Source organism: Meles meles, chromosome 10, assembly GCF_922984935.1.
Source record: "Meles meles chromosome 10, mMelMel3.1 paternal haplotype, whole genome shotgun sequence".
In the NCBI taxonomy this organism is placed as follows: domain Eukaryota; kingdom Metazoa; phylum Chordata; class Mammalia; order Carnivora; family Mustelidae; genus Meles; species Meles meles.
In genome coordinates, this window is record NC_060075.1 from 7063918 (window position 1) to 7082548 (window position 18631).

The 18631-nt window shown below is 46.4% G+C and overlaps 1 protein-coding gene across 7 annotated transcripts in view; it reads left to right on the forward strand.

Moving 5' to 3' along the window:
* Window positions 1-18631, forward strand: part of EZH2 (enhancer of zeste 2 polycomb repressive complex 2 subunit) — a 64325-nt gene that overhangs the window by 40166 nt on the left and 5528 nt on the right. For 4 of the 7 annotated variants that reach the window (XM_046020670.1, XM_046020674.1, XM_046020669.1 and 1 more), the window contains 11 exons: window positions 2383-2503; window positions 3302-3442; window positions 4348-4450; window positions 4956-5134; window positions 12892-12983; window positions 14551-14788; window positions 15522-15691; window positions 16084-16178; window positions 17165-17205; window positions 17565-17690; window positions 18321-18499. In XM_046020670.1, the coding sequence (XP_045876626.1) occupies window positions 2383-2503; window positions 3302-3442; window positions 4348-4450; window positions 4956-5134; window positions 12892-12983; window positions 14551-14788; window positions 15522-15691; window positions 16084-16178; window positions 17165-17205; window positions 17565-17690; window positions 18321-18499 (1485 nt within the window). The remainder of the gene's footprint in view (window positions 1-2382; window positions 2504-3301; window positions 3443-4347; window positions 4451-4955; window positions 5135-12891; window positions 12984-14550; window positions 14789-15521; window positions 15692-16083; window positions 16179-17164; window positions 17206-17564; window positions 17691-18320; window positions 18500-18631) is intronic. The other 3 variants (XM_046020672.1, XM_046020675.1, XM_046020671.1) reach the window with 1 other exon arrangement.

Consider the following 18631-nt stretch of genomic DNA (forward strand, 5'->3'; position numbering starts at 1 on the left):
AAATGCTGGTATTTCATTCTTTATAAAAGTAGGATGAAGGAAGGTGAAATGAGAAATTTGAGTGCACATTCTTGATTTGTGTTGTTAAGTAAAAAATATGTAGTTTTATTACTTACTTGATATATAAAACAAGCTAAAAGTGATGATAGATGTCCTTAGCCTGCTTTAGAGAATTGCTTACTTTTTAAAAAAAATTTTTTTTAAATTAAAAAAATTTTTTTTAAGTAGCTTCCATGAACTCACAACCCTGAGATCAAGAGTCATGTGCTCTACCAACTGAGCCAGGCACACATCGAGAATTTTTTTTTAAGTTGTTTATTATTATTTTTTAAATATTTTATTTATTTATTTGACAGACAGAGATCACAAGTAGGCAGAGGGAGAGGAGGAAGCAGGCTCTTGCTCCCTGCTGAGCAGAGAGCCTGATATGGGGCTCGATCCCAGGACCCTGGGATCATGACCTGAGCCAAAGGCAGAGGCTTTCACCCCTGAGCCACCCAGACACCCTAAAAGGTGTTTCTAATGTCTTCAGTAACTTAAGATTTTATAGCAATGGATCAAAGACAAACTTCAGATACTCTTCTATAATTGCCTCTTGTGTTCAAGGCTTCTTGCAAAAACATTTAGTGTAAGAATTGTATTGCAAGAGCTTATGGGAGATTTCACGTTTTCTTCGACTAAAATTCTGAAAGGTTATAGTGTTTAATACTGTTTAGAACTGTCCGTGAGTTTTGCTGATCACTGACCAAGGCAAATTAAGCAGACTCTCTTTATTATGATTAGGATATGTTTTGAGGAGCAAAGTTTACACGATACAGTTAGGAAGACAAAATAGCCAGTTGTGACTTAATTTTGGCTTTTATCCAGGAAAATTAACATTCCTAGTTTAAGTGGGGTTAGTGAAAGTGAGATGTGCAGACTGGACTCTTTAGTTGTAAGTTTGGTTCTGGATAGATCAGGGCATTAAAATCTCAGTTTTAACTTTATATCCCTTATGCACTTTCCCTCCCGATTTCCCTTTTCCCTGTTTATCTGAGATTCTGTTGTCTTTCTGAACTTTGCCGTTGTCCTAAATTTGTTACCTGGGGATTAGCTGAGATTTTTCCCTTCTCTCCGTTTTTCCCGCCTGCTGCTGTGTGACAGTCCCTTGTGTGTCTCGTGGCCTTTTCCTCGTGTGTTCTTTGCTGTCGCTCGTGCTCCCTGCCTGAGGCTCCTACCCTGGCCACAGCTGCCACGTCCTCCTCTCCTCTTAGCCAGTCTGCTCTGTTGATCAGAATTAGCCTTCTAAAGCTCTCCTTCTAACCAAGACTTCTTAAGACAGACCTGTCCTCGCTTAAGTCTCTTCAAATATGGACTTCAGAACCCTCCAGTCTTGATCTATCATTACTGTCTTTTTTATCCCTCATTGAAGATGCTGTCCCTCCCACGCGCGTCCGCGACCAGCCCCGTGTGTGCTTCAGTTCTCTGTTCTCCCGAACTTTTCTTAGATTGGCTCTTGGCTAAGATAGTGCCTTCTTTTTCTCCTGTTGTCTTCAGAACCTTCATAAGCTCATCTCTCATCTTGCTTAGCATGATCAGTTTTTTAAAAAAAAATTATTTGTTTGACAGAGAGAGAGACAGCGAGAGAGGGAACACAAGCGGGGGAGTGGGAGAGGGAGAAGCAGGCTCCCCGCTGAGTAAGGAGCCTGATGTGGGGCTCGATCCTAGGACCCTGAGATCATGACCTGAGCCGAAGGCAGACGCTTAACAATTTGAGCCAACCAGGTGCCCCAAAACGATCAATTTTGATAGGCATCTTTTTCCTGTCAGCATTGAAATATTGTATGTAATTGCAGAATGTTCTTATTTTATGTATAAGAGCAAATCCTTTTGGCATAAACTTTATGAAACTCTATTTTACATCCCCTAGATTTTTATTATATTGAAGGTCTGAATAGCTAGATCATCAAGTGAAGTTTAGAAATCCTTATGTTTTTATCCTCTGTTATATGGCTATTTTAAGTGGTTTTGATAAACTATTCTAAGACACTGGGTGTGTCTTCAAATTGATTGGTCATGTGCTAATATGCAATACTTTTTCCTTTCGTGAGGTACATAAAATAATGGTAAGTTTAATGATTGATGACATGTTAGATTAGGTGAATAGGGTATTTTTCTTAATTTTTTTTCCTATAAACAGTTTGATTTCTGAGATAATCCTTATTGATGGGAGGGCTGGTTCTTTATTTTATATTTTAGAGTTTGCTGTCTATTAGTTTAGATCTGGAGAACTGAGTAGAGACGTCTACTTAGGAAAATAATTGTATTTTACATTACATTGATTTAAAAAACACTTTGATATTTAGGGTAAGCCTGCTTTTAAAATATATTTTTTATTTTTAGGTGGAAGATGAAACTGTTTTACATAACATTCCTTACATGGGGGATGAAGTTTTAGACCAGGATGGGACTTTCATTGAAGAACTAATAAAAAATTATGATGGAAAAGTACATGGGGATAGAGGTGAGCCGTATGTTTGTTCTCTTGGACAAAGGGGCCAAAGAATTAAGAGAGATTTTGAATTTCTTAAGTATAGGTATGAAAAAGATTTTTAATATCAAAAGTAAGTTTTTTACTGGACGGGCCTGGACCTATTTTCAAGCCTAAACATTTTAATGTCATCCCTAACTATTTTTAAATCGAAAAATCATTTTTGCTATTGAAAAGGATGCATAATTGGTTATAACATAAATTATGATGCCAGTAACATGTAAATTAAATAGGGTCGTTTGGGTGTTTGTAGGTTTTAAGATTCCTTCATGGTAAATTAGGGTCAGGGCCCTGCTTGCGTGACACGTGGAGCCCTATGCTCAGAAGGACGCCCCACTTAGCTGGCGCAGGACCTACACTTCTGCCACTGCGACCACGGTTTCTGTGTTTCCCATCCCGGAGACCCCGACAAAGCGTCTGGCAGGAGGGCGGCGTGTGTAACATCATCACCATCCCTTCTCTCGGGAAGAGCTGTTGGGAGGAGGCTGAGGCCACCGTTAGTTTCTAGAGAATTAGGTTCGAGTAGGGGGCGCTGGAAACCTGGGGAGGGTGTGATGAAAGAGAAGGTGCGAGGTGTTGAAGATAAATTCTTCCTTACTTTGCCTCAGGCCAGTCTTGAAAATGATCTCCCGCCTCCTTTTCAGGACGATGCTCTAGTGCTAACTAATAGGCCCTGTGGCTGTTTCTTCCAGGTTAGAAAAGGCGCAGGTAAACTTTTGTCCCCACCACTTTCCTCTGTGTATTTCTGATATTTGACTTGATGAATTGCAGAATGTGGGTTTATAAATGATGAAATTTTTGTGGAGTTGGTGAATGCTCTTGGTCAGTACAATGATGATGATGACGATGATGACGGAGATGATCCTGATGAAAGAGAAGAAAAACAGAAAGATCTAGAGGAGAACAGAGATGGTATGTCTGTGCATTAGGCTTGTGGGTAGCCCTGACAGCATTTTTCAAAAACAATGAAGTACAAGCAGATGTTCATTCCTTCTTTCTCTTTTTCCTTTTCTGAACTAGCATATCAATAGTAATAGAATCAGAATGAGAATATCCTTTGTAACATTTCATCCTGTAGTTACGCATCTTTATTTCCTTTGGCCAACAAAAGAACGTACTCTGTTTTGGGGATTTTGCTGGGTGATCATCGTGATCATCGCTATAATATAACCTATGGATCACTGATCATGTGCAAGGAGGGAGTGTGCGGGTCACCCTCTGTGCTCCGCAAGGTGGCTGTTAGCGGCAGACCTCTTTTGTAGTTGGAGAGACGGGCTTAGTGCCGGTAAGGAACGTAAGACCACTTGGTCTTGGGGAGAAATCGAACCCAGAACACTATGATGGTAATCCCTCTGACTGCTCGAGAGCTTTTAACCCCTACACTAGTGAAGGCTTATCAGAAAAATAGAGGACCCCACACCTGAGCCCACAGTCGGTGGAGACTCGGCATAGCGGGTTATTGAACAGCGTAGAAGAGTGGGGAGAACCCGCAGTCTGAAGGAAGCGTGATGGTTACAGAACAGGCAGTGGTCACGTGGTTCCTCCCCTTGGCCCAGTCGGTAGCAGAGCTGGGATTAGAACCCGGGTCTTCGGCCTCCCGGTGTGCCTTAAACCTTCCAAATTTGACTTGGAGGTTTTCGTTTGTCTGGCTCACCAGCACTGGGTGGATACGTATAACACATGTCCGAAGTAAGTGAAACACAGAGTTGATCATTTCTTAGGAAATCCACTTTGTTAGAGGTAGTTGTGTGGAGAGAAGGAAGGATTGAAAACTTGTTTACTATGATTTTTTTTCCCTTTCATATTTCCCCATTTAGATAAAGAAAGCCGCCCACCTCGGAAATTTCCTTCTGATAAAATTTTTGAAGCCATTTCCTCAATGTTTCCAGATAAGGGCACAGCAGAAGAACTAAAGGAAAAGTAAGATTTGTTCTTTTGAGGCGGTCTTGCCTTGTATGGTATGAAGCTCAGCATTTTGGTTTGTCGGAAATGGAACCGATGTAGCTGGTGAGCCCCTAGGGTTCCTCTGTCGACTGGCAGGGTTCTCGAAACCCCGCGTCTGTGGTGCTCTCCTCGTGACAGTCACCGTGGGCACAGTAAACACACGACATCATTGACGGTCGTACACGGAGAGGGGAATTTCTCCAGACCCTTGTAGAAATGTTGGTGTCACTGACATTTATTTTAATTAATATGGTAACATTTTTCATGATCTGGATCCTACCTGTGAACTTGATTCTCGATAGACCATGCATAATTTTTAACTGGCTCTTCATCTAAATAAAGATTATTGCCGGTTGGACCTTTCCTTTTGTGTTTCGGGCAAGACGAACACCACAGCCAGTCCGCGGCCCCGGTCGGAAACTGTCTTTTCGGAGTGGTTTCTGCCCCATGTTCACTTGGCGTTTTTCTTGGTTAACGTTAGGTACAAAGAGCTCACCGAGCAGCAGCTCCCCGGCGCGCTTCCTCCCGAATGCACCCCGAACATAGACGGACCAAACGCTAAGTCTGTGCAGAGGGAGCAAAGCTTGCACTCATTTCATACGCTTTTCTGTAGGCGATGTTTTAAATATGACTGCTTCCTACATCGTAAGTGCAATTCTTGTACGTTTTCATTTTCTATCTTTGTGGTGGAATTATGGCTTAAAGCAACTTGGAAAGTGCTGTCGTTTCTTGTAACTAGAATTTATCATTTAATCTGGCAGTTATGATTGAAAAATGTGTTAGGGTCAGAGTGTCGTTCTTTTGTACTTTGTTGCTCGAGGGCTGCTATGAAGTCTTGCACGTGTTTAATTCGGACCACGTGCCTCCCACGAATTTGGACTGCAGGTCAGTGGTTTTTGCATAAATGCTAACCAAGCACTTGTTTTGTAATAAAGCTATTTCTGTGAACTGATAGCCGAGAGCAACACTGTGATATTGATGAACAGATTTTGTTGAATAAGAAATTGACTGAAAAGATGCTTATATGTTTTTGTCTATTTAGTGGTTTGTTTATGTTTTTTTGGGGGGTCCTCTGAGTAATTACTTTTAAAAATTTAGTCTGCATTTGGGGGACAGTCTGGGTGGCTCAGTCGGCCAAGTGTCCGACTCTTCACTTTGGCTCAGGTCGTGGTCTCAGGGTCGTGGCATCAAGGCCCCATCTGGCTCCGCACTCAGTGGGGCGTCTGTTGGGAGATTCTCTCTTTCCCTCTGTGTCCCGGCCCCCCAACTCCGTGCCCCTCACTCTCACTCTCTTTCTCTCAAACAAAATCTGCGTTTGAATATGGGGAAAGCATAAAATGCTATTAATGAAATTTAAGTATGTCACATTTAATACTGCTTCATTTTTCTGACATTGCTGGGGAGTGAGGTTTCGTAAGAAATTTTCTAGCACCGGGAACTTTTTAAGCACCATTTAAAAAGCACCAACTGCTTTTGAGGCGCATTATTTTGAAAACATATTTGATATCTCCTTGGTTTCCTAAGCAGAGTTTACTTAGTAAAGGTTAGCTTTGTCCATGTTACAGTTTAGGGCGCCCATCTCTGTGGCAAGGCCAACTCTCAGGGCTTCTGGCCTGTGCCAAGTTGTTCCCTCCTGTGCTCAGTGGCCCTTTCGCATTCTGTGGCTTTCACAGAAGTTTCCCCTCATTATCCAGTAGCACCTCTTGATGTTAATTAGCCGCGCACGCCCTTACGTCATCTCGTTTTGAGTTTTTGCTCTGTCTGCTTCCATGTGCTGCGTCTCATAATTTGTTGTGATAGGTATCTTGACCTGCAAATGGGGGTGTGTGTGTGTGTGTGTGTGTGTGTGTGTGTGTGTGTGTGTGGCTTTAGTGGTGTAGTCACCTTCAGTTAGAAAAATTTGAAGTCGAATTTCAGAATTATTATATTTCCCATGTCCTTGCTATTGTTTACCACCCAGTTTCGGTGATTTCGTAGCCGTAACAATCTCTGGTGCCAGCCGTGTGTTTTTCCAGCCATCGGACGAAGATCACCTCTATCTTTCTTGGGCTTGGCAGTGTTGTCTTCATACAGCCCTCGAAACAGTTGCCTTGAATTGCATTTAATTCGCCTTTACACACAGTCATTCTATAAACTATGTCCAATTTTTATTAAAAATATTATAAATTGCTTTCAGATACACGATAGCAAAAAAAAAATGGGTGGACTCTCTACTTGGAAGTCTGTAAAATGGCCCCTTTAATTTGTTTGTAGATGCAGCATTTCTTGTGTCTTTCTTGTTGTACGGAAGAATCAAAGGAAGTAAGATACTGCTTTTAACATGAATTATTTTATTGTGATCTTCAGATTTGAGTAATTTCTATGAACCTTGAACCTGATAATTACCTCTTTATTCAAGCTGGGGAGAAGAAGATAGACAATTATTCCCTTTACTGAAGTCTGCATCTGTGGAATGGCAGGCGGCTCACTTGCAGCACTTGGGGAACAGGAGCCCAGCGGCCGCTGTGGCCCCTTTCCCTTTTCTGGACACTAGAGCCAATCTCTTCACTATTTAGCCTTGAGAGATCCCATAGGATTCAATGCTTCCCGTTAACTTTGACAAAACCCACACACCATAGGTTTTCCTAAGTAAAATGAGTCAGTAAATACATTAAACATGTATTAAAGATATAGCATTTTGTGCTTTCATCTCGTTTTTGTCTGTGTGAGAGGAGTTTACCATAGTAGTACTTCATAAGCTGTCGGTTGTACGGATTCAGTTTGTTACTCTGTGTGATTTAAGCAGAGTCGAATACTCAAAGCAGTACCCGGCTTGTTTTTAGTCGTCATTGCTTACAGCAGGTCATCATTCACGTGCCGTTGCATTTCAGAATGTATTGAAAGGTACCTCGTGAATTCTCCCTGCCACTTCTGCCCTCGCTTCTTGCGCAGAGTTTGCACCTCACTTCTTACGCAGCTCAGTGCCAGTTTTTTCTGGCAAAATGCAGATACTCTTCTTTTTCTGAGTGTCCTATTCAAAAGGTGCCATACTTTTCAGGCTTTTCCCATTTTGACTAAGTACATATTGGTCAGTATTAGTCCTGTCTGGAGAGCTGCATGGTCTTCCGCTGTAGGAGGGGGAGGAACTTACTGAACTGATTCCTAAGGGTCAACATTTGGATTGTTCTGTGCCTCACACGCTAACGGCACTACAGTGAGTCACCTTGGCTGTACCTGTACATCGTTTCCCACAAGTGCAAGTTAACCCAATGCCCAATGCTTAGATAGGCTTCGTTGTTTTGTATCTAACATTGGGTCACTGGAATTTATTCTGATAGAATTTTTGATGTACCCCTCCTCCCCACCTCCAAGGCTACTGAACTGTTTCCATACCTTTTACTGGAAAGTTCCCCGTTTGCTGCCCTGCGCACTGCCTTCGTTCCCCATTACCATGTGTGCTTGGGTTTCTTTTCTTTGCATTTGTTCCTTGAGTCATTCTGTCCAAGACTGTTCTCTTTCAGTCTTATATATTTTATACCTTGATACTTTACTCAATTGTCCTTGTTTATAAGAGTTTCTCAGTAGATTCTTACTTGAGCTTTCTAGCTATGTAAGTCAACTATCTGCACTTACTGATACTTTCTGTCTTTCCAGTCTTGACGACTTTATTTTCTTGTCTAATTGCATTGGCTTGTATCTTCAGTAGAGTGTTAAGTAACATTGGTACTAGTAGGTACTTTTTTTTTTCTTCTTCTGGATTACTTTCAGAAAATTATCCCCTTCACCCAGGTTTTGAAATTTATTTGTATAAAGTTGATCTAAGTGTTCTAATGATTCTTTTCTTAAATGTTTCATTCTCTCATTTTTCTTGATGAGCTCATGAAGTGCCTTCTTTTACTTTATTTTGAAAATCTGTTTTGCGTATTTCCCCCTCAGAGAATCAGCTACTATATTAGGTTTACTATTTTTCTCTTTATGAATGTGATTTTTGCATTGTTTTCATTCTTTCCTTGTTTTTTGATGTACGTGGTTAACATGGATTGAATTGTCTCCAGAGTACTGTTTCAACCTCTCTTGTGTTATGTTTGGCATTACTATAATTTATAAGGAATTTTAAAGAAATTCTATGTTCCTTTTTTAGCTCCTTATTGAAGGGAGAATTTTTTAAACTTCTGGGTGAAAAGGCCTTTTTTGGATGTTTTATATTTTTTTATTATTTCTGTGTGGTAGCCTTACTGATAATAGGTTATTTAGATGTTAGACGTGATTACCATAAAGAAGATGTTTTTGATGGTGAGGGTTTGGCTGTTATCTTACCCAGAGCTCAGTATCTGACCGTGGATCTTTTCTATTAGAGGACTTGTGTGTTCTAATGAACCCTGAAGGATAGATGGCTTTGGTTTGGGAACAGATCCCACTCTGTATTCCAAATAATTTTGAGACCATGATCCATTTTGTAAATCAGAAACGGGTTGTTCTGCAAACTTGGAATCATGTAATTTCTTTATAAAAGCTTTAGCCTAAAATGGGCTGCCTGGTCGGTCTTTGACACTTGTTAGAGGAACCGGGGTGAGCTCCTGAACTGATTGTAATATAACACATTGACAGAAATGTAATGCATTTCTGATAGGGAGGGAAGGAAGGCAGGCTGGGAAATTAAGGCTGGGAAGTTTTATATGCTTAAATAGGATCAAAAGTAGAATCTTGGAATAAATGGTTTGCTATATTTTCTATTATTTGTATGGCCTACAGAGGAATCCGTTTTAAGCATAAAATCCAATTCTGTCTGTTTGCCATTTCTGATATTACGTAAAAAGTCTTTTTATTCTTTTTGGAATGTGTATTAATGCTTATTGTAGAGGTTTTAATATTTTAATGGTTAGACTTTCAGAAACAGTATTCCAAAGTTTGTAGTTGATGGTTGACTTTTTAAAAATTTATTTCAGGTGAGTAAGGATTAAAATTCAGACATACAGCGTTCATATCTGCCATGTAATTAGAGTGACTTACCCTCCCTAAATCTCGGTTTTTCTCATCTGTAAAATGGGGATGGGAATCCACACACCTGGGGGATTTTGTGGGGATTAAATGAAGTAATGCCTAAAGCCTCTTACCGTGTGCTTTGAACACAGGAGTCTTTACTACTTTTTTTTTTTTTTTTCTGTCACTGCTGCTCTCACTACTGTCCTGTGCTCTGAACATTGATGCTATTATTTCGTAAGGTACTTAGTATTAAAAATCCGAGATCTGCGATATACACAAGAATTATGTGATTCCAACCATAAGTATATTGAGTAAGAAGTTATTTTAAAGATTTATTTATTTGGTGGGGGAGCATGCATGAGGGGAAAGGGGCAGGGAAAGAGACTCTTCAAGCAGACTTCCTGCTCAGCGGGGAGCCCCCTGTGGGGCTCCATCCCACAACCCTGAGCTCATGACCTGAGCTAAGACCAGGAGTTGGATACTCAACCGACTGAGCCAGGCACCCCTACTTTGTATTTTTAAGCCATTTTTTTTAGAATTGCCAGTTTACTCACAGGGATAGGGAATAGCTGGAACTGTATATCGTAACAGTATACGTATATATACGTAATAGTAACTGTATATCGTCCTTTTTTAAAATTTATTCTTTTAAAAAGATTTTATTTTTATTTATTTGACAGAGATCACAAGTAGGCAGAGAGGCAGGCAGAAAGAGAGAGGAGGAAGCAGGCTCCCCGCTGAGCAGAGAGCCTGATGTAGGGCTCGATCCCAGGACCCTGAGATCATGACCTGAGCCGAAGGCAGAGGTTCAACCCATTGAGCCACCCAGGTGCCCCGTAACAGTCTTTTTACCTTTGCTTGAAACCTTTAGATTTTTTTTTTTTTAAAGATTATTTATTTATTTATTTGACAGAGATCACAAGTAGGCAGAGAGGCAGAGAGAGGAAGGGAAGCAGGCTCCCCGCTGAGCAGAGAGCCCGACACGGGGCTCGATCCCAGGACCCTGGGATCATGACCTGAGCAGAAGGCAGAGGCTTAACCCACTGAGCCACCCAGGCGCCCCAAAAACCTTTAGATTTTTTATCAAGATTTTACAGGTTGCTTTTGAAATGAAAACAAACAACCCCCCCCCCCCCCGCCAAAACCCTCAACATCCCATGTTCTTTCCGTTTTGTACAGTTTTTAAGAAAGCACCTTGCTTAAATTTCCTAATAATTTTTTTGATCAGGGAATTTTACATATTCTACCCCCCATATTATATTTAGCTTGAAAAATATTTTAATAACTTACTTGAAATACAAGTAATTCAAGATGCCTATGTGAAAATATTAAGAATTCTGAAAACCTCAATCAAGACATTTCTAGAAGAGGGAATTCTTAATATACCTAGTTTTCTTAAACAATTGAAGTTTGATATTCTGAGGGAAGTCTAGTAAGGAGAATAGTTCTCTTTCTTGAGCTAAATGCTATGTGAAATTAAGAATTTTTTTTTTTTACCTTTGATAATAAAGGACCTCTGATTATTAGCAGGTTAATTTTTCCTTCACAGCCAGCACTTGGCTGGTGAGTGTTCTGGGACTTTGCTCTGATGCCCCTATGGCGTCTCCTGGCCCAGGACTGGCAGGGGCTGCCCTCTTGCTCCGAGCACACATGTGTACAGATACGTACATGCCTTTGCATTTTTTACTGGATCCGGTGAAATCAAGAACATCAATTTACGAATGGGGGAGACACCCACACTAAAAACAGATTTCACCAAAAATAGACCACTCCGCATGTGCTGCTCACTGGCTAAGGACGATCTTGTTTTTTGGACCGAAGTTAATTCTTAGCTGCTGATGTAACCTTAACCTTTTGTAGGCTCGGATTTTGTATGGTAGGGGTCCTCACCTGTTCAAAAACATAATCCAGTGCTAACTTAGTTGTGGTATCAGTCTCTCATTTCATAGGGAACTCTAACACACTTGAAACCAAATTTGAGCCTTGAATTTCTCCTTCAGAAACGTAACTTTGTCTTTTTTCCCTTATTTCCCTTATCAGTCTGTCTTTCCCATTTAAGTTCTATGGATAGAGTATGGCTTTTTACAGACTTTGTTTTTAATTTTTTCAAGATTTATTTATTTTGGGGGAGAGCGAGCCTATGCTTGAGTTGGGGGAGGGGCAGAGGCAGAGAATCTGAAACAGACTCCACTGAACGTGGAGCCTGACCTGGGGCTGGATCCCGTGACCCGTGAGATCAGGACCTGAGCCGAAATCACGAGTCGGTGCTAACCCTACAGATGTTTTTTAAATGGTTTGTTTCATCAGTGTGTCACTCATTTGTATCCCCATTAAGATAATTTTCATCTTGTGTAGTTCTGAACAGGGCATTTCTAACATTTGCCTTGGTGGCTGGAAGTAGGCTTCCTTGAGGGTTTTTACAAGTTCTCACCACTGTGTGTTCATGTTTATTTAGTTCGGCCTTGTAATAGAATCTGAATCCTTTTATTGTCACATTATTTGGGATTTTAAGCTTGAAACACTTCTTTCTAGAACCTCTTTTATGTGACCATGTGTTTCCTGTAGAAGGGTGCTGACTACAGGCTCTCATTAGATTCCTGAATTGTGTCTGATCTGAAGACACTGAATTTCAGTAGTCTGAGGCCGTCCTCTTTATTTATTTAGAAGTTTATTGGTTTGATCTCTACATCCAGCATGGGGCTCGAACTCACGACCCCGAGTTCAAGAGCCTCGTGTTCTTCCAGCTGAGCAGCGCGGCGCCCTTGTCCTCTTTATTTGTAAAGATTTATTTATTTTAGAGAGAGTGCGTGCACAAGCAGAGGGGCAGAGGGCGAGGGGGAAGCAGACTCCCCGCTGAGCACAGAGGGGCGAGATCCCAGGACCCTGAGGTCATGACCTGAGCCCAAACCAAGAGTCTGCTTAACTGACTGAGCACCCAGGCGCCCTGTCCTCTGTATTTGTAGTTTTTTAACAAGTGCTGTCCTATTTTTTTCCATTTTGACAAGCCAACTGTTGACCTTCCTTTGGAAATCAAGAAATTGTAGATGCTAGGATTCTTTTGGTAAAAATAGGAAATCTGATTTCCTTTTAGTGGGGACATATCAGTTGTTTCTATGGAGATAGTAAAGACTCAGTAAATGTTCATAATCAGAGTTCAGAAGTCTGTGTATCAATTGTAGTTTTAAGGAGAGAAATAGGGAATCACGGATTATTCCAGAATTTACTGTCTTCTCCCTGGTTAGGGGTTGGTGGGGAGGAGTGGCAGTGTTCCGGGGGAGAGCTGAGGAGAACGGGAACACACGGAGATGATTCAGTAAAGAGCTTGAAGGCAAGTTCTGACACAGAGACGATACACTGGCAAGTTTGTTGTGTGGAAAAGTGATTTTTTCCACTGAAACAGTAGAAATGACAAAGTAAATATAGTAATATCTGGATATTCTATGTTTATTTTGCAGCTTTTCATGCAACACCCAACACTTACAAGCGGAAGAACACAGAGACGGCTCTAGACAACAAACCGTGTGGACCTCAGTGTTACCAGCACTTGGTAAGCCGGAGGGCCGCCCGCCGGAGGGCACTGGCGGGGTCTTGCTGGGGGACGGTGGCCAGGCCCGTGAAGGCAGCGTCGGCACGGCGGCCCCGTCCTTGGCCGTGTGCTAGCGTGGCGGACGTCCTCACCCGCGCGGGTTCCTGCCTCGCTGCTACGCGCTGCACGTTCTGGTCCTTCCCGAATCTCCTACTATTCTTTGTGGTAATCGCTTCAGCAACCTTCCAAGGCCTTTAGGATCAAGGACTGCTAGACCGGCCACCAAACCTACGAGTGTGAGCAGCACAGGTCTTCCCTTAAGCCCCAGAAGCTTGGTGAGCCTTCCTCAGCGGAGGCCTCGAGTTTTACATGGTAGTCGGTCCCACAGGTGGCTTTTGTTTGCTTGTTTTATTTTTTAATGTTGGAGAAAAGGTAAGGGTTTAGGAGAATGTGAGGTAGAAAGGTTGCTTTTTACGGCTACTATCTTATTTTTACCATTTCCCTTTGAACCAAGCCACTCCTACCTAGGAACTAATGGGTATATAGTCCCTGTTGGATTTTGGACAGAAGATTCGTTGAATGGCACCTGCAGAAGGTATCCTGTTTTTTTTTTTTTTTTTTTTTTTTTTTGATTTTATTTATTTGACAGAGAGAAATCACAAGAGAGGCAGGCAGAGAGAGAGGAAGGGAAGCAGGCTCTCCGCTGAGCAGAGAGCCCAATGCGGGACTCGATCCCAGGACCCTGAGATCATGACCTGAGCCGAAGGCAGCGGCTTAACCCACTGAGCCACCCGGGCGCCCCGGTATCCTGTTTTTAAGCAATTTGGTTTTTGTACTAGAATGATGTGTAGAACTGTTGGCTGCCCTCAAACTTCTCCCTTCTCCTGCCGCTAGAAACGGGATTCCGGAGCACTATGTTATAATACTCTCTACAGGCCGAGTTTTATTTGACCCATCCGGGAGGTGTGTGGTCTCTCTCCCCTCCATGATCTTACCGTTGTTTCACCCTAAGTCTGGGTTATTGACTTGCCAGCGCAGACCGTAGCGCTCACAGCCTCGCTCCTCAGGCCGCTTTCACGAGCTCGGGGGCTCTGCTTCCCCCACAGGGAGAAATGGCAGATGTGAATGGTAAGGCTGGGCGCGGCCAGGCCCGGCGCGCTTCGGCCTTGTGTATGCTGCTTGGGTACTTGAACTACTACCGGAGAGCGGTCTCTTAAGGCCTGAAATAGAAAGTCTGACTCTGGATGCCCATTAGGTACGATTCTTCTCGTAACAGTTCATGTTTAAAGAGACTTTTTTCTTTACGTTATATTTTAACTTACTCTAATCACTGTATATGGTTCCCAAGCTCACATAGAATTGTCGATGTCACGCCCCTGTAGCACAAAGAGAACCTGTATGTACCTTCCTGAATATTTCAAACTGTCAAAAGCAGTTAGAAAACCAAGAGCATCTAGGTGGGGAAATGATGATTTGTACAATGGATTCTGTGATACATTTATTGACTTCATTTCTTTACGCTTTTTTTCCTCATCCAGCAAACGAGCTGTAGCACTAGACGGTGATGGGTCCGCTCTTCCCTTTGCAGGAGGGAGCGAAGGAGTTTGCTGCCGCCCTCACCGCCGAGCGGATCAAGACCCCGCCGAAGCGGCCTGGGGGCCGCAGGAGAGGCAGACTCCCCAACAGCAGCCGGCCCAGCACCCCCACCATCAGCGTGCTGGAGTCCAAGGACACGGACAGTGACAGGGAAGCGGGGACCGAGACGGGCGGGGAGAACAATGATAAGGAGGAGGAGGAGAAAAAGGACGAGACTTCCAGCTCCTCGGGTGAGACCCGGATGAAGGGAGTGGGATGGGTCGTGCCCTGTGCTCAGCGGGTTCCTTCTCGGGCTGAGGACAAATCCGAGAGCGGAGAGCTCAGGGTGTGGAGCGGAATTTCTGCTGCCTTCTGCCTGCACCGGCCCCGGCCTGCGAGGGCGGCCTGCCCGCTTGCCGGAGGGTAGACGGTCCCCTGTGTTGTCAGGTTGGGCGTCACTGTTCTTTCTCTATCCTTCTTATTTTCTTAATTTTATTTAAAACATTTTGTTTTAAAGTAAGCCTTACACCCAGCGTGGGGCCCGTGCCCGAGATTAGGAGTCACTGCTTCTCGGAGCCAGCCTGCCGCCCCTCGGCTTGCACCTCAGAGGCTGTGGTCAAGGGAACCAACCCTGGGTTCTGTGGGAGGCTTGACTGTTTATTCTCAAGATGGTTCGCTTTCTGCTTTTCTTCTTAAGCACAACCTGAGTTTTACTTTTTTTTTTTAAAAACAGATTTTATTCCTTTATTAGAGAGGGAGCGTGCGCATGCACAAGTGGAGGGGAGAGGAGAAGCAGAGGGAGAGGCAGGCTCCCCGCTGAGCAGGGAGTCTGACCCGGGGCTCGATCTCAGGACCCTGGGATCGTGACCTGAGCTGAAGGCGGACGTTCAACTGACTGAGCCACCCAGGCCCTGTAGTTTTACTTTTTAATACCGTTTTCCAGTTGTCATTTCTCCTGACCAGTGCTTAACTTCGGTTTTCTAGAAGCGAATTCTCGGTGTCAAACACCCATAAAGATGAAGCCAAACATTGAGCCTCCCGAGAACGTGGAGTGGAGCGGTGCGGAGGCCTCGATGTTCAGGGTCCTCATCGGCACGTACTATGACAATTTCTGTGCCATCGCCAGGCTCATTGGGACCAAAACTTGTCGACAGGTAAGCGCAGCTGATAAAAAATAGTCGTCACTGTCCAAACAGAAGACTGTTCATGGTTATGCTCGAGCTCCTGTTCAGGTCCTGAAAAAGAAGGAGATTGACCTGGTTTTTCACGGGGTGGGAGCTGGAGGGAAACGATCCTTCCGACTTGAGGTGTTTCAGGGAGTGGCTCTGCCAGGAGGACGTTAGGCTGGCCTCGTGGCTCTTGCCTAGAGCGTGGTGGCCGCTGCTCTCCCCGCGTGAGGGTTGGCCAGTGTCTGCTCTGCTCGCCGCCGGCCCCCAGCTCCTGGCAGTGCACGGCCAAGCCAGAGAGGTTTCTGGAACGGGCGCATCTCAGGCCGCTTCGCCTGCGCACACGGCACTCAGGGCCCCGTGACTTTGCCTCCTGTCAGGTGTATGAGTTCCGCGTCAAAGAGTCGAGCATCATCGCTCCGGCGCCAGCCGAGGACGTGGACACCCCGCCGAGGAAGAAGAAGAGGAAACACCGGTGAGCGTGTGTGCAGCTGTGGTGGGCTGCGGGGGACGGGGTGTGCTCAGGGTCCCGGGAGTGTGGTCACTGCGCTGCAGCTTAGTCTAGGAAACCAAGCGAGGAGCTGTGCGCTGGAGGGTCGCTGGGCGTGAGTGGTTCACGGGAGCGCCAGGCTGGCTGGTCCGGGAGCCGGACTTCTGTCCCCGAGCTGGACTTCTGTCCCCGCGCAGGGCTGCACTCAGCCTGGTGGGGCTTCCCTTTCACGGGCGCGCGTGCGGGGAGGGGCGCAGGGTGTCCGGGGGGCGGGCCGCATCGGTGAGGGGGTGAGGGGTAGAGGGCTCCGCTCCGGCTGTGCACACGCTCACCGTCCCTTGCTTCACGGAAGGCGGGACTGTCGCCTTCCTTCGGGACCGGAGGAGCTCAGGCAGTTAGTCTCTTGGTTGAAGTCTGACCCTGCCGCTCAGTGGGGGACCGCAGTGGGGGACCCCAGATGCCTGAGATGAGAGAAGCGATACTGTTTTGGGCCGATCCACAGCCGCGTGAGCCCGGGGGACGCGGCCAGCTGTGGAAGTCAGGGCCGCGGGCCGGGCTCCCCCCGACGGCGCGTCTCCCGCGGGCTTGCAGCTGCCCCGCAGACCACACGGGGCCGCCCAGTGTGTCTTCTCGTCCCGTGACCATAGTTTCCCCGTAGCCGCTTCTCTCGCTTGCTTTACTGTCGGACGCGGTGCAGCACGTGCAGGGCCGAGTCTGTGCGAGTCCGTTACCAGTAAGGCTTTTGGTCCGCAGGCTGGGTTTGTGGGGAGTCAGAGCTTACACGCAGATTTGGATGGTGTGGGACGTTTGTACCCCAAGCCCCGTGTCGGTCCAGGGTCATCCATCCTCTGGACCCGGATTCAAAGCGCTTTTACGTTCAGGGCACACGCTGGCGCGTCGTGCGGCCGCTGCCTTGGCGCTGGGCCGGTACCCCTAGCTTGCAAAGGCGACTTACGGTTTGTGTTTTGCAGGTTGTGGGCCGCACACTGCAGAAAGATCCAGCTGAAAAAGGGTCAGCGTCCTTCTGTTCAACTTCGTAACTAACTTAAAACCGTCTGCTCAGTTAAGAACGGTAGCTGATCCGTGTTCGGGAGTCCCGACAGGGCTGACCGCGTACACGGAACCCCCTGCGACGGAGGACGGCTGCGGCCTCGCTCCCAGTCAGTCGTCCGGTGCAGCGGGAGTGAGCGAGTCAGAGAAGGACGTCCTCTGGGGTCGGGGGACAGTGCTCTGGACTTGCCAAGCACGTGGGGGAGGGGAGGCAGCGTCTGCCGTCACCCCGTGGACCAGTCCGGGTCGGAAGACGGGCTGTGGCCCGGCGGGAGGATATCCCCGCGGCTGTGGCCTGACTGCGCTGTGCTCTCCCCGCAGACGGCTCTTCCAACCACGTTTACAACTACCAGCCCTGCGACCACCCGCGGCAGCCTTGCGACAGCTCGTGCCCTTGTGTGATCGCACAAAATTTCTGTGAAAAGTTTTGTCAGTGCAGTTCAGAGTGTAAGTATCTGTTTTGTTTTGATGAATTGCATGAGAATTTCAGAGGCTTTCGTTGAGCAGTTTAAGCCAGAAGGAGATCATAGCAGCTCTCGCCTCGTTGTTCCCCTTCTGGCTTTCTGGGAGGCGCGTGTATCCTACAGGGCTTTGCGGGGCGCCGGATCGGGCTCTGCGCCGGCGGCCCGCAGGGCCTGGGCAGGCTGGGCAGGACTGGGTCGTTTAAATTAAATCAGAGTAAAGTCGGCACAGAACGTAGAGGGCATCTAGAAATGGCTGCGCGGGGCCGCTGGCCGCCAGCAGTTGTCAGCAGCCCTGGGTCGGAATCCCGCGCGAGGGGGCTGGATGCGTCTAAAGAAACGGCTCAGGCAGCGCCTAGAGCTCTGGACCCTTAGCGGGGCCGCGAACCACGGCTCTTACGAAATGGCTGCGAAGGAAGCGTTTAGATTAAATAAAATCAAAGAGCTTTTCAGTCCACGTGCCACCTAACACATGCAGACGGAAAGCCAGGAGCCCGGTGGTGACCGTCCGCCGCCGTGACCGCGATTCCTGCCGGCCCGGGCGGGGTGGGCCGGGGGCCCCGGGGTGGGGGGCGGTGAGGGCTCGCGGCCCGCCTGACGCGGCCTCCGTCGGCAGGTCAGAACCGCTTCCCCGGCTGCCGCTGCAAGGCGCAGTGCAACACGAAGCAGTGTCCCTGCTACCTGGCCGTGCGCGAGTGCGACCCGGACCTCTGCCTCACGTGCGGCGCCGCCGACCACTGGGACAGCAAGAACGTGTCCTGCAAGAACTGCAGCATCCAGCGCGGCTCCAAGAAGGTGCGGCCCCCCCCGGCCCCCAACCCCAGTGCCCCCGGAGCCTCCCCCCAGCACCCCCACCGGGCCCCCCACCGCCCGGGGCTGCGGCAGAGTCGCCGCTGCTGTGAAGTAGGGAAAGCGGAGGGGAGCCCT